Source organism: Gouania willdenowi, chromosome 11 (assembly GCF_900634775.1).
Source record: "Gouania willdenowi chromosome 11, fGouWil2.1, whole genome shotgun sequence".
Taxonomy (NCBI): domain Eukaryota; kingdom Metazoa; phylum Chordata; class Actinopteri; order Blenniiformes; family Gobiesocidae; genus Gouania; species Gouania willdenowi.
In genome coordinates, this window is record NC_041054.1 from 100,342 (window position 1) to 115,241 (window position 14,900).

At 40.2% G+C, this 14,900-nt stretch overlaps 2 protein-coding genes across 2 annotated transcripts; one reads left to right on the top strand and one right to left on the bottom strand.

Annotated features, from left to right (window-relative positions):
* Window positions 1–4,177: 4,177 nt before the first annotated feature.
* LOC114472557 (angiopoietin-2-like) lies at window positions 4,178–10,107 on the top strand. The gene is made up of 6 exons (XM_028461879.1): window positions 4,178–4,807; window positions 6,462–6,699; window positions 6,781–6,915; window positions 8,012–8,228; window positions 8,326–8,521; window positions 9,961–10,107. The coding sequence occupies exons 1-6, from the start codon at window positions 4,178–4,180 to the stop codon at window positions 10,105–10,107; spliced, it is 1,563 nt and encodes a 520-aa protein (XP_028317680.1).
* A 1,482-nt stretch (window positions 10,108–11,589) lies between these two features.
* LOC114471826 (NADH dehydrogenase [ubiquinone] 1 beta subcomplex subunit 9-like) lies at window positions 11,590–14,668 on the bottom strand. The gene is made up of 4 exons (XM_028460761.1): window positions 14,537–14,668; window positions 13,417–13,609; window positions 13,231–13,344; window positions 11,590–11,861 (listed from the first exon to the last, which is right to left on the bottom strand). The coding sequence occupies exons 1-4, from the start codon at window positions 14,623–14,625 to the stop codon at window positions 11,730–11,732; spliced, it is 528 nt and encodes a 175-aa protein (XP_028316562.1). The 5' UTR covers window positions 14,626–14,668; the 3' UTR covers window positions 11,590–11,729.
* Window positions 14,669–14,900: the final 232 nt, after the last annotated feature.

A 14,900-nucleotide genomic window follows, 5' to 3' on the forward strand; every position in this document is an offset into this window, starting at 1 on the left:
TTACAATATTTACAAGGCAGAATCATGTTGAAATTGCTCGTTTTCCTGCCTAAAATTTGCCTTGTAACGTGAGAATTTATTCACATTGTTAATATTGTATAGTTTTAGCTACTTGTCTGTTACCATGTTCATTAATCCTTTAATCTAATATAATACATGGAACAGACCAATGGCTGTCACTCCCTTTAGAGGATTATCATGATGTCATAACTATTATCTATTACACACACACACACACACACACACACACACACACACACACACACACACACACACACACACACACACACACACACACACACACACACACACACACACACACACACACACACACACACACACACACACACACACACACACACACACACACACACACGCTTGTGTAAGAACGTGGCAGCAGGTAGGCACCTCATCTGCTTCTCATTCATTACGTTTTTAGTTTGATTTTCGTTTTAAAAACATTTGAAATTTTTATTTGAGAATTGCAAACACTTAAAACTGACTATTTGCTGACAGAGCTGCACACACACACATTCAATGACTGTGTTCACCTTTCAGTCTGTACCTGTTACAGTTTTTTACGATTGAATAAACACAATTTTGATTGTTTTGTTTTGTTTAGCAAAACCCAACACACGAATAGCCCAACCACATACCCAATTAGCAAAACACCTTAACTCCTTTGCAAAATGAACCACTCTTGTAAAAACTATACACTAACTTATCAAAACCATATTTTTTTACCAAATGAAACACACACGTTGCATATGACTTAACTCTGTTTGCACCAGTTACACTCTGCTGTTGAAAACCTTAAACACTTTGGGCTAATTCTGCTTCTAAGTGCATAGAGTAGTATGGGTGAAGCACACAGTGAATTTGCAAAGAATCGCTCGGATTTGCACAACTGTCAACACAATGTCTGCTCACACTTTTTGCAAAACAATACACACAGTGAACACTTGTATGCATTACTGTAGACACCACACAGGACACAAGACTAATGCTGTTGACAATGTTATTTATTTTTTTCCATATACTCAAGCCAACATGGCGAAAAAAGAAAACATTTCCCAGTTTTCATGAACATAACATTTTATCCTGTACAAAAAAAGAACCCCCCCAAAAAAGAAAACACAGCACATAAATTGCTACTGTTGGTCTCTTCTCCTAGCTGGATCTGGCCAGAGAATTTCATCCACATCACAGGCGATATCCTCATTTGCAAGACAGCGGGGAAAGAATCGCCGTGCGTGCCGTATCCACCCCTGTATGGCTGTGGCCTCAATCTGGTCACAGGCCTCCTCCATGGCCTGAATGAGGGCTACCCGAGCCAGGGGGTGCAGATCGTAAACCTTCCACCGCCATGCCGAGAAGAATTCTTCAATTGGGTTAAGAAATGGAGAATATGGTGGCAGGAAAAGGACTGTGAAATGTGGGTGCTGCGTAAACCAGTTCTGAACCAGAGCAGAGCGGTGGAATGAAACATTGTCCCAGGTGACAATGTATTGGATCTGCATGTTATTTATGATTGTGAGGTTGTATACTCTGTCCAAAAATGTAAGGATGTGAGGTGTTTTATACGGACCCATGTTGGCATGGCGGTGGAGGACCCCATTCTGGGTGATTGCCGCGCAAAGGGTGATGTTACCCCCACGTTGCCCCGGGACACTAATAATTGCCCTCTGGCTAATTACATTTCTTCCCCTCCTTCTGACCTTTGAGAGGTTGAACCCGCCTCGTCTATGTAGATGAACTCATGCTGAATGGCCTCAGTATCCATTTGTAAAACTCTCTAAAATACAGTGAAAGACAAGATTGTGTAGTTCAGCATAGATTTAGTGTACAGTACATTTACATGTAAAAAAAGGTTATGTGTGCAGTATGCAACATCAGAGTGCTAAAGTGAACAATACATACCTCCACATACTCACGCCGCAGCTGTTTGACCCTCTCTGAGTTCCTCTCAAAAGGCACTCGGTACAACTGTTTCATTTGTACCTGATGTGCCTTCAGGATACGAGCTATGGTGGACAGAGAGACCTGATTCACATTAGAAAAGATGATTTGGTCTTCAATAATATTGGCCTGGATTTCACGAAGCCTGATGGCATTATTTGCCAAAACCATATTCACAATCTCCCTCTCCTGCAGTGGTGTGAAAATGGGAGCCCTTCCTCCTCGTTGTACTCGACCCTCAATCCTATGTAGAACAAAATACATGTAACCTACTGTAAAATGTCACAGGAAGTGGTATCAAAAGTGCTGATATGGGGTGCATACAGTAAGAAGCTGTAAACAGGTAATTTTTTTGCCTGTTTTCCAGTCTGAATGCCCTTATGACAGATGCCACGGTGAATCTGCTGAGATTTGGCTGGACCCTCAGTCCATCCTCCCTCAGCGTCAATCCATGGTTCACAACATGGTCCACAAGAGTTGCGCGAATTTCATTGCTTAAAGTTGGACCTCTTCTCCTTTGAGCTTCACCTACTCCTGCTTGAGGTCTTCCTCTTCCTCTTCCTCGGCCACGGCCTCTGCCTCCTTCTTCTCCTCCTTCTCCGATTCCCCCTCTCATCCTCACTCTTCCTCTTCCTCCTCCTTCCATTTTGGTTAAGCTTGGTGAACTCACCTGCTGCATTTGTTCTAGTGCTTAAACCTGATTGGTGTGTCTACAATTAAGCAATCTTGTGTTTGCACACCTGATGGCAGTGTTCAATCAACTGGCTCATAGGTGTGGTCATTTGACAGTCAGTGCTTTGGAATTGCAAGGAAGTGACATCTTGATATACTTCTGTGTCTAATGCATAGACGTGTGTGTTAGTGTTTCAAATCACGGTGTGCATTGTTTTGCACAAAGTGTGAACGGACTCATTGTGCTTACAGTGGTGCAAATCTGGGGCCAAGTTTTGCTCCTTGAGTGTAAGGTTTTGATAATTGGGCAACACTTTAGATTTTAGTGTTTATTCAATCGTAAAAAACTGTAAAGACACAAACCCTGAGAATAGAAGTCACTTTAGGTGGGAGTCCTTCAACAGTACGTGATTACTCTCTAACTTCAGCTACCAGAGCGTGTCAGCACGCTGTTTAAGGGAGAGTAAAAGCCCCTGAGGAGAGCTCTTCCTCTCTGCTTCATTGTCTACTATGAAACCACAGAGTTGGAACTGTTTTTAATCCTCGTTAGATAAACAAAATAGGGCATCTTTAACTTTTCCCGATTATTAAGTTGTTATTTTGACTGAAAAAGCTGCAAAATTATCTAAAAACCAGGCTGAATGTTTCAATCTAATAGAAAACAATGGGATGTTTACAGGAAGTGGGGCCGTGTGACATCATCAATCATGTGATTTCAAAATGGAGGAACACAGGCTCTAAAACCGTTAATTAGTCCTATTATTAAAAAGTGATTTAATGAATATGGTGCAAAATAATGTGTTTTGTTAGACATAGATCTTCTAATAAAAAGATTTAAAAGGTTTTGAGCCAAACTTGAAAAAAATAATGGAGGATCCTTTTATCACTTATCTACATTAACAAAAGGCAAATATATTTGTGTGCATTTGGTTTCACTTGTAATCATTGTACCCAACATGATTACAAGTGAAACGTTCAGAGACGATAAAATCATAAGGTTCAGACTTTAAGTATATATTTTCACTCCTGTATTTGTATTTAAAACTTTTCCATTTCAGAGTTTAATTAGGTTAGGTTTAGGTTTAAAATCAGGCACAAGAGTGTGTTATTAATGTGAGTCGCGCTGCGGTTGCTAAAGTGCGGTAACATGACCAACATGAGACGTCAGACCAGAGCAGTGAAAACTCCTGACATTTTGTTGACTGGGATTTTTATGAACAAATTTATGAATAATATGATTTGATGATCACGAGACACGGATAAGCAGCAGACAACGGAACAGAAGAAAGACTTAATATATCTAAACAAAAACAATCATGGAAATGAGTCGTCATATTTGTCACCAGCACATTTAAAAGGCTCTTGTCGTGATGCTAGCAAAGTTTAAAGCTCATTAGAAACATCTAATTAAGATTGAACCATTATCCACAAAATTTAATCATCTATTTTTGGCTTTTTTTTACATTTTCCAAAGCTCCCCAATGTCCTGAAACAACAACAGAGAGCTAAGGAGGGTTAAGAAGGTGAAAGTTCCTAAAGGTTCAGGATGAGGTCGGTCTTACTGACTGGTGTTTTCCTGCTGACTGGTTGGTGTTTCCAGTCTTATACTGGTAACCCTTTGACCTCAGATGACCTCACCACTATTGGCCAGGTCCAGGATCTACAGCCAGACAGTTTCTCTGGAGCTAACGCACACAGAAGATATCCAAGCATGAGAAGAGGCAGGAACGTAGCAGACACGGAACGCTTCAGAGACGACGAACTGGACGTAAACAAGGACGATTATGAAGATGCTGACTGGCATCCTCCGTCCTCGCTGTTGGAGAGTCACATTGACCTCATTTCAAACTCTCCACTGATGAAGTACAGCGACGACACCGGCAGAGACGACAGCAATGACCCGACCTCCAACAGGACCCCAGGGTCGGGTCATTGTGGCGAGTTCAGCAGCCAGCTGATGCCCAATGGGCAGTGCCGCCTGATGGCTACGCTGCCCACCGTGGGGAATGCTGAAAAACTCTGTCCAGACATTCTCCACTGCACTGAAGACGTCTCCCATTGGCTCAGTGAGAACAGGAACAGGAAGGAGCAGGTGGAGCAGCTGAAGGAGATGATGTCAGCGCTGCAGGAGGAGCTGAGGAGCCATCAGCACCAGGTCAAGGCCTTGGAGAAGCAGGTAGAGCTTTAGAACAGACCGGGAACCCCAAAATAAAGGTCCCAGAGAGCGGGGACCCCCACTGTAGCTGAAGGTGGTTGAACACAGACATGAACATTGAAGAACAGTCATGTGGAGACAGGACCATCTATAAGGGGGAATAAAGGAGAGATTTTTGGGGTCCATCCATAAAGTCAGTAAAATGATGGTCCATTGTTCTATGAATCTGTGATAACCACATTTATTTATTTATCTGAATAATATCCACTGTTATCCAGGAACGTTTATTATTATTATTATAGTCATCTTAAAGATGGAAATCCTGGTTTTAATCACTAATAAAATGGTTCAAAATGACCAAAAATGGTGGAAAAGGAGGTGAAATGTGATTTTAAAAACTACAGAAATTGGGTAAAAACTAGTTTAAACTGGCAAATAATGGGCATGACAAATGGTGAATGTGGTTAAATTCGCAAAAATTAGGATGAAATATGGTGAAAAGAGATTAAAATGACAACCAGCGGCTTCGGGGGGCTGGGAGGGCGGCACGCCCCAGGGGCCCGGATATGAGGGCCTCTACCATGGCTCAGGGGAGCTGGAGAAGGCGGGCCCAGAGCCTGAGGCACCCAGAATATGGGCAGTCTGTCACCCATCATGCAGATTTATACAGGGGTTGTATATACCCATTTCGTGTGACGTATGCATACTGAATTAGGTGCATGCGCGCACAGGCTCCGTGCAAATCAAATTATGATATCATGAGCTTTATTATTTGGGTGCAAAGGACCCGGTCATTTGCCCCGCCCCGGATTAGTTCTGCTTGTGGGGTCAACATATGTGATATTTGGTGGAAAGGGTTTAACAGTGCTGAAAATCTGCAAAAAAAGGCATTGAAATTGGAATAAGAAGTGGCAGAAATAACAGTAATGGAGCAAAATGCATTAAAAAGAGCAAAAATATGGCAAGAAAAGGTGACGAAAATAACTTCAAGTATGGCAAGTTCGATGTAGTTGCAGAAATATTGTAAAAATAAGCAAAAATGGGGTTCCTTGAAGAAATCCAGCAACCCCCTCCCAGGGTCTCGCGCCCCCAAATTCTCAACCTTGGATCCTTTAGAAGGTAAAGAACTTCACATCTACTGGGAGATGTTGATCCATAACTAAACAAAGGTTTCATTTATTCAGACAACTTTTTCCAGGAAATGTACTTTTATCTCCTGACATGTTTCCTCTTCTCTCTGTGTTTATCTCTCATGTCTCCACACTCACTAAGCTGTCTTTAACCCTGAATGCTAACAGGATTAGCTGCAGCTCCCTTTAGCCAAGGTCCTACTATTACCCACTATGTTTTACACAACACCACCCTCACCTGAGAGTTTCTAAGACCACAAAAAGGATTCAGGCAGCGTCGTAGTCTCAACTTTGGGCTGAAAGAGCAAGTAATCCTCACTTTAGTATTTGGTGGCCACAAAGTTTTACCATGTCAGTCTGGGGCTCTTCTTGATCTGTTAATAAAACAATTAAATTGAGGCCCAAAATAGACAATAAATGTGGGGATGTGATTAAAGCAACAAAGATCAGTGGTTGGATTACAAATGTAATTCTATTTCTCTCTTCTGTGACTTTCAAACATAAATAATCATTAATTGATTAAATTGACCTTCTTGTCATTTCAGCGAGGTGAAATCATTCAATTGAACTCGACCTCTGACCTTCGGTTAAAGTCGTTGGAGCAGCGTGATGCAGAAGCAGACACGCTGCTCCACGTCCACGCTACGCTGCTGCAGGAGCTGCAGACGCAGCTGAGGAAGCTGACAGCTACTGCTAAGAGCGTTAGCCTTAACGTGGGCGGCACAGTGACTGTGGTCAGAAGGAACCGACCTTCACTCAGCATGCAGAACTCACAACCTCCAGGTGCTCATATATGACACATGCACTGAGGGGGGGGTTGTGAGCTGCATCCTGACTTTAAATGCACGTCCATGTTCTTCCCAGGTGGGCGCCCCCTGCCCGCCTGTCCCAACGACTGTGCATCTCTGTATCACTCTGGTGTCAGACGTTCTGGAGTTTACACCATCGTCGTGGCAACAGGAGTCGCCCTGTCTGTGTACTGTGACATGAGCACTGAGGGTGAGACGTTCAGTTCATCTGCACTGTAGACATAGGTGGAGTTTGAGATTGTTGCCGGGGGGCAAAAGAAAAAACTGAATTAAATATATAGACCATCTCGAGATTGGCGCCAACCACAATGTGTGTAACATATACAATCATGCAAAAATGATTAATACAATTTGTGATAATGTTCACCTCAAAAATCGTTTAATGTTGTAAATTCATGATGATGAGTCGTTTAAACATAGTGGTGCTTTTTGGTCACTTCATCGCTCCAGTGACGCGACAACCAGGGAACAGTGTGTGTGTGTGTGTGTGTGTGTGTGTGTGTGTGTGTGTGTGTGTGTGTGTGTGTGTGTGTGTGTGTGTGTGTGTGTGTGTGTGTGTGTGTGTGTGTAAAGCCGGCGACAGGGGGGAGAGAAAGAGAGAAGGTTGATCACTTCTTCTCCGTCCGTATGTTTACAGCACTAATCAAAGACAGCTCCGCTTTTAATGATCAACTTAAGGAGTTACTAAAGGATGAGTTCTCTCAGAATGTTGGATTATTCAAGAAGTGACTTTAATTTGCCTCGATAAATTGAGGAAGTGTAGTACAGCCCTCTGCTGCAGCCGTCTGCACTGTAGCGGGAGGGAGGGGCTACTGCTGCGGCTCTACAGACAGTGAAAGATGGGGGAGTTGTCGCTTAAAGTCGCTTGAAATGTTAAATTTTTTCAGTTTTGAGTGACAAGGTCAAGCGCGTCCAAAAGTTGTTGCCACAAAACAAGCATTTTGTGGCCACAAATTAGTACTCTAAGTTATACATTAGTCCAGATTCCAACCCTCTGACAAACAAACTGCTTTTGGCGTTTTTCTTTGTTTTTTTCCCCAAGTCTTTAAATATTGCCTCTAAATAATTTTTTGTTAGAGTCAATGCTACAGGCATTGCGTAGGGCAAGATTCAAACCAGGTTCTTCTTTTTTTTCATTTTATTAACAATATAACAACATTTTAATCAACAGTTTTCCATTGTATACAATATTTTCAAACAAAGACACACACGTCACTCTTTACAACAAATGATTTCTATTTATACACCTGTTTGCGTGTCTAACGGGGTCATCCATTTGTCTGGAGGCGGGGGCTGGACCGTGTTCCAGCGACGCCGTGACGGTTCAGTGAGCTTTAACCGCCGTTGGTCAGAGTACCGTGACGGCTTTGGAGAGCCACACGGCGAGCACTGGCTGGGTAACCAGCACCTGCATCAACTGTCCAATCAGGGCCAATACAGCCTCCGCATCCACCTGCAGGACTGGAGCCACGCCCACAAACACGCCCTTTACAGCACCTTTAGGTGGGTGAGGAGGAGTAGAGCTCTACTCTACCTGAGGAGTAAAGTTTATACATCAGATGAACTCAATGAAAAGTGTTCATCTTTGTGGCCCTCACAGGATCTCTGATGAAGACGATCATTACCGCCTCCACGTGTCTGGTTTCAGTGGGTCAGTGCAGGACTCCTTCAGCTGGTACCATGACCAGCACGTGTTCAGCACGCCGGACACGGGACACATCTGTGCTGAGATCAGCCACGCTGGATGGTGGTTCCACCAGTGCTTCTACGCCAACCTTAATGGCGTCTATTACAAGGTGGGCGTGGCATCGACACAAACAGTAAAAGTAATGAGGAATTTGTGGCATCGACAGGATTTAAAAATGAGTATGTTAAAGTAACCGTGAGTTGATGACATTTTATATTCAGCTTTAAGTACAGATGTTTACGTATATGTGAAAATGTCTAATATTTCATAGTTTCCTGTTGATACCTGGAATGATATTACAATATTTCATTGCAAATAAAACCTTAACAATATCACTGACTGTACACATGGGGAAATTTTCATTAGGGGCTTTTCAACATTTGGGATGTAGAAAAATCATGTAAATTTAAATTTTCCGTTAGCTTAGCTGTGCTGTATGAGCAGCAGAGCTAAAAGTCTGTGTAAAGCAGAAATAAATGTGTGTTATGAGTTAGTCACGCCACAGAAACATGTGATTGACCACTGAGCCAAATTGATGACAAAATCGCTAAGTATATAAAATTAAGACTGAAAATCATGGAAAAACAACCTCTGAAACACTGGGGGCGTATCAGTAAGAGGTGCTGGAACCACGCCCACGCACGGGAAGGGCACCGCCTTCATGTATTAACCCTAACCCTATGGGAGAGAACAGTGTGAAAGACCAAAAAACTTCGGCTAGGGGCCGCGGAAGTCTGGTGTGCTTCAGCAGCAGGGTCAGGTTTATGCTAATGATGGCTCCGTTACATAACGCAGCAATGATTTCTGACCCGCCCACTAAATCCTGAACACAGGAATTTGAAACAGTTTGTGATGCCCAGCTCCACAATGACATCATAAATGTTTGAATGGTTTTTTACATGTTTTAAGGAATACATTTATAACCTATTTAATGTAAAAATGGCTGAATTTGCTTTACACAGAGTTTAACATGGAGTTGAATGATGGTCGTTCCACTCCGTTACCTTTTCGTGGTAACAGAGAGGAACAGACAGCCATCACACACTGAGTTACAACTCAATGGTTCCTGTTCTCATACCTAATGTCCTTCATTGGCTTTTTTAAAAGGTGGACATTAAAAAGTTGTTCGAAGGTTTCCATGGATACGGTTGATGAAAACGGAGTGAAAAGGAAAAGTGCTGAAAATCGTCAATCGAACACGCGTTACAAAAAACAACTAGAAAACTAGGATTTAAGATTTATTTAGCAATACACACTTGATATTTCAGTGAGTAAAATATTTCCTGTAAACAATATTTATGTGCCCCTAATGATAATTTGACCATATAAAGATCACAATTACCTTATATATTTTTCTGCTCAAATTTGTCACAGATTAAAAAACTCATTTGTTATTTATATATAACTATTCATTTGGTGATTTATTTGCAATGTTTATTTGACTTAAGTGTGTTAGATATAAATCCATAGAGTGTTTTAAAGACTCTGTGGCTTATCTTTGAAAACAATTGTTATGAAGTTTATTTAATGTCCGTGTGTCTTCATCAGGGTGGACATTACTCTCTGAAAGCACAAAACCAGTTGGGGCCGGACGGCATCGTCTGGTTCTCCTGGAAGGACTCGGACTTCTACTCTATGAAGGCGGTCACCATGATGACACGCCCACAGAACTTCAGGTCACACCAGTCGCCATAGTGATGATGACGCTTTAGCAGTTAAAAAATGAAGACGTTTGCAGGTTTTCTATAATTTATGTCACGTGTCAAACTCAAGGCCCGGGGGCCAATCAGGCCCATTAAGAGCGCTCAATTTGGCCCGCAAGAGAAAGTAATTAAAAAAAAACATGAATCAATGTGTAAATTACACAGCGCTCAGTTTTCCCATGATTATATCACATGATGACAGTCATTTTTAGAAGCTAAATTGCTGAAAGAACTATTAATTTTTCCAAAACCCTTTAACTTTTCTGAAATTATTCCACAAAATTTCCCCAAATTAAATAAAAATGAATCACAAAATCAAGTAAATTTAAGTGTAGATCCTGCAGGGACTTATCTGTCACTTATTGCCTGGATATTGTCGGTGCCTTAATTAACTTTACTCATCATTTAAAGGTGGAAATGCAAAATAAGGCATATTATTATTTAACTTCCTCGTTTTTTAAACTAAAATTAACACATACAAAGCAAAGCAATGACTTCTCTTTACGTTCTCCGGTTTTTTGTGTTGTGGTCTGTGCATCAGTATTACTAGTGCAGTGCCCGTAGCATGTACAGTATATATGTAGCACTGTAATATAGGCTAGCATACATCTGCAGCTTGCTGAGAGGGAGAAGTAGAACTATGAAGAAATTTTCTTCTGTTGATTCATGTTTTTTATTTTGCCATTAAAAGGTCATTATGTCTCAAAATAACTCCATTAATCAATCAATCTTCATTTGTATAGCACCAATTCATAACTATAGGTTACTTTTGTAACCCTGGTTCTATGAGTACTATGAGTGAGATGTCTCACTATGGGATGTCACCTCTGCTACATTTATCATTTCTTTTGTTAAATATTAGAATATCAAATTTAATAAAAAGATTGTTATGTGGGGTGGAATTGCTAGCTAAAACGTCCAACCCTGCTCCTTTATCCGAGCTTGGGACTCAAAGAACCTATGACATCATCAGCAATGGAACTTGCTTTTATTTGAGAGAACCAGTAACATAGACAAAATTTCTTAACATTAAGCAGTTCTGCAAAGCTGCATTTAAAGAAATAATTTTTTAACAGTATCATTTCGGTCCAAATAAACCCGACGTTGCACACCCTTGAACCAAGCAGCAGCCATGTTGAAAGTCTCAGCTCAGTCTGTCCCTGAACCGCAGATATATTTGAACCACAGACACACACAGACAGATTTATTGCTTTATAGATAAGATGGGTATACTGGGAACTCGTGCAATGAGAAAGGTTCCACGCTGTCTGCATTTTTTTTTGTGGGTTATTTTTCTGTAATTAATCATTTCTATTCTAATGCGTTAAAGTTCCAGCACTAATTGAAATTTACAAAAGATTAACATGTGGAACAGTACGTGTACTAGAAAGTAGTTTTTGATTAAACTAAGCATAACAGATAATCATGGTTAGCTGCTATGAACATGTATTGTGAAGATGAACTCAACACAAAGTGTTTTAAAGTATTTAGACTTTATTTATTTATTGCAGTAATTACAGGTGAACGTTCTAACTCAGACTCAGAGGTTCCTTTCTAGTCAGGACAGAACATCCCGGAACGACCGACCCCGTGAGGTCGGGTGGGGAGGGGTCTTTACGAGGGTCGCTCCCTGGGGCGGGTGACAAGCTGCCACCATAGAGGGGGGAGGTCGCCCTCCTTACGAGCAGGGGGCAGGGCTTCAGTCCGGGGACCTCCGGCTGGAGTCTCTGCCTCCAGCTGAGCAACCTGGAAGCACAAAGCTCACGTTTATACAGGATCCTTGTTTAAATTTCAAAATAAAAGCCTCCTCGCATTAAGAGTGTCAGGAAGTCAATATGAAGGATTAAAATCAACAAAGTTTTTGTTTTGTGAAAGTTTGCAAACTTTTCTTGTATTTAGTTTTGTAGATTATACTTTTTAATTTATGACTTGTTACCAGGGTTGGGGTCAATTATAATTGTAATCGCATAATTGATAATTAATTACAATAATGGTGTAAGTATAATTGTAATTTTTAAAATCTGTTGCTGTTGTAATCATAATTGAATTGTAATTTAGTTTACAAGTGTGTCTTTGTAATCATAATGAAAATTTTATTCTATGCAAAACTTGGGTGAAAAACAAATTAGATATTTTTAGTGTATTTTGATTTTGATTTGAGACACATTGACGCTAACACAAAGCTAACACAAGAGGAAGGTTAAGTTTTATGGGGAAACTTATTTCAGACTCAGTAATTGTGATTAATTGTAATTAAACTTTTGTTATTGAGAATGTAATTGTAATGGACTTTCAAGGGATAATCATAATTTAATTGTAATTGGGAAAAATGCCAGTCACTGTAATTGTAACTGACTTGTAATTGAACGCTGATTTGTCATTATTTTTCATCCTCAACTCCTTGTTGTATTAATGCAGCACTAATAATATGTATGTCATCTCATAGACAATGTCAAGGATGTGCAGTCGACCTTTTTTGAAGCCAAAATGTCAAAGTCAAGGTCGTGTCAAGTGTCAAAAACCAAAAATGTCTCTACAAATATTTATCGGACAAGTTTGATGTTTACATTTATGAAAAGCTCATCTCAAGTGGAGTATTTTACTTCATTGGACCAAAGTTGTACGACCTACCAGTAAATAGATCGCTAGGGGTCAAAGTTCATGATGTCACCAAAAAAAAAGGTTTTCCCTATAACTTGGCCACAAATTGATACACAGCGCTCAGACTGGTACCATTGAACAACATTTCCTTTCAATGTGTGACCATGACCTTCGCTCAAGGTCAGTCTTCTGTTTTTTCTGCATCATTACTTTCAATTTCATAATTAAAAAGAACAACATAAAGGGACATTACTCGACAACAAAATACACACAATAACATGTATTTCACATGAACTATTCTATTTGCCAGTTTTCAATTTCTAAATACGCATTTGCCTTGTAAATACAGGTGTTGCCTCGTTGAAAATGTAATTGTAACTGAAAAATGTAAATGACCACAACCCTGCTTGTTATATTTGAACAGGAACAATTGATGTGGTGTGAAAAAGAATAAAAGAAGAAAACAAAGTTAAATTCTGTTGTTCTTCCACACCATCACTACTGGCTCTCTCACCTCTTTGTCCCAGCTCAGCATTCTCAGCTTCTTCCACTGCTCCCTCTTAGAAAAGTAATCTGGATACATGGCCTTCTCCGAGGGGTGCCAGTGGTCCAGCAGCCACTCAGGAGCCTACACAGTGTTGGACATTCACTTTAAATGTAATGATACACAATTATTCACATGTATGACTCCTGAGCTCACCTTGTCGCAATCATATCTCTCGTAGGACGTCCCTCCAGGGGAGTCGGGGAAGATGTAGGGCTGAGGATGCTGTTTGGTCCAGAACTCCTCCTCCCCTGCCTTCAGCATCATGGTGGCCTTCACCATGTCCTTCTCAGCCTTGTTTTCATCAAACCGAGCCCGCAGCAAGCAGGCATAGAAACGGTATTTGTCTCTGAGAAGATAAACACAAAAATATTAAACGTCAAACAGTAACCGTTAAATCAATATTTATCTCTGCCACAGGCTGATCAACAGTGAAAATATACACAAACATGTTAGGGCTGAACAATTAAAAAAAAACAATCTAATAGCATTTTTTTCCCTTCAATATTGTATGGAAGTATTGTATTTCTGCAAGTAAAATAAATTGTCAAAGTAAAACAATATTTTTAAAAGTATTGAATATATATATATAATTTTATTTTATTATAATTTTTTTTTTTTTAAGATAACGTCTCATAATTATGACTTATCTTCAATCAATTAATTATGTCATACCATACTTAAGAATTTTTTTAATAAATATTTTACTTTTCCTAGTTTGTGTTTTTTTACAGGCAGAAATGGGCTTCCATAATACTGTGAAATATGAGATTTATTAATATATTTTAATTTATTTTTTTTAAACAAGTAATATATATATATATCAAATTTATCATAAACATTATTATTATAGACTAGGTTTATATTTAGATAAAGGAAAATGAAGCACAAATTAATATATTGCAGTTATAATACTTGTCACGTGCACACAATAACAAACATAAAATAAACATTTGCACTCCAGCCGTCCCTGGACCAGCTAACCAACGGCGCTATGTGGACTGAGAACCGATGTTTGGAGACCCGTGATGTAAACAATAGTGTTATTAAGGATTATTATTAAAACCAAATGAAAAATTAAGGATTATAAAAAGTCTTATTGCTAATTGATGAGCGCTTGATGAGTGTAGGAAAACATTTATTTGTCAAACTGGAGGAATGTGTGACCTAACTAGCAGTTAGCTTAGCTTTAGCCGCTCATCAAACAGGCGGAACAGAGACACTGCTAATGTTTCATTCTCCCACCCGGTGACCGGTAACAAAAAGCTGCTCTCACCTGAATATACACCAGGATTCCAAGTGTCTCAGTGACTTCTTGTAGAGCCGCAGCACTTTCTGCTGGTGCGTGAGATAGGCGGACGCCATTTTTCACCGTCCGCTGTCACCTTCTCCAGCGCCGCGGTGCATTCTGGGATTTTGTGGCGTTCAGAGACAAGTCCCGTAAACAACAAAAAAAAACGCGCGTGTACATTTCTAAACTTGGTGTTTAATAATCTGCTTTTATCTGATCAATCATTTTACTGCTGTGGGGAAAATATCGGTTTACAATGTATCACGGTTTTCGTGACGATATTGCTCCTTAGAATGTTTTTTTTTATTTTACATTGTGTGCATATGTGGTCTGGTTATAAAGGTTAACA

Excerpts from the sequence above, each read along its gene's own strand:
- LOC114471826 (XM_028460761.1), bottom strand. The coding sequence starts at position 14,625 with ATGGCGTCCGCCTATCTCACGCACCAGCAGAAAGTGCTGCGGCTCTAC. Across the intron at positions 13,345-13,416 it reads AGAGATATGATTGCGACAAG|GCTCCTGAGTGGCTGCTGGA; the intron begins GTGAGCTCAGGA and ends AACACTGTGTAG. Across the intron at positions 11,862-13,230 it reads TGCTGAGCTGGGACAAAGAG|GTTGCTCAGCTGGAGGCAGA; the intron begins GTGAGAGAGCCA and ends TTGTGCTTCCAG.
- LOC114472557 (XM_028461879.1), top strand. The coding sequence starts at position 4,178 with ATGAGGTCGGTCTTACTGACTGGTGTTTTCCTGCTGACTGGTTGGTGT. Across the intron at positions 6,916-8,011 it reads CTGTGACATGAGCACTGAGG|GCGGGGGCTGGACCGTGTTC; the intron begins GTGAGACGTTCA and ends ATTTGTCTGGAG. Across the intron at positions 8,522-9,960 it reads TTAATGGCGTCTATTACAAG|GGTGGACATTACTCTCTGAA; the intron begins GTGGGCGTGGCA and ends TGTCTTCATCAG.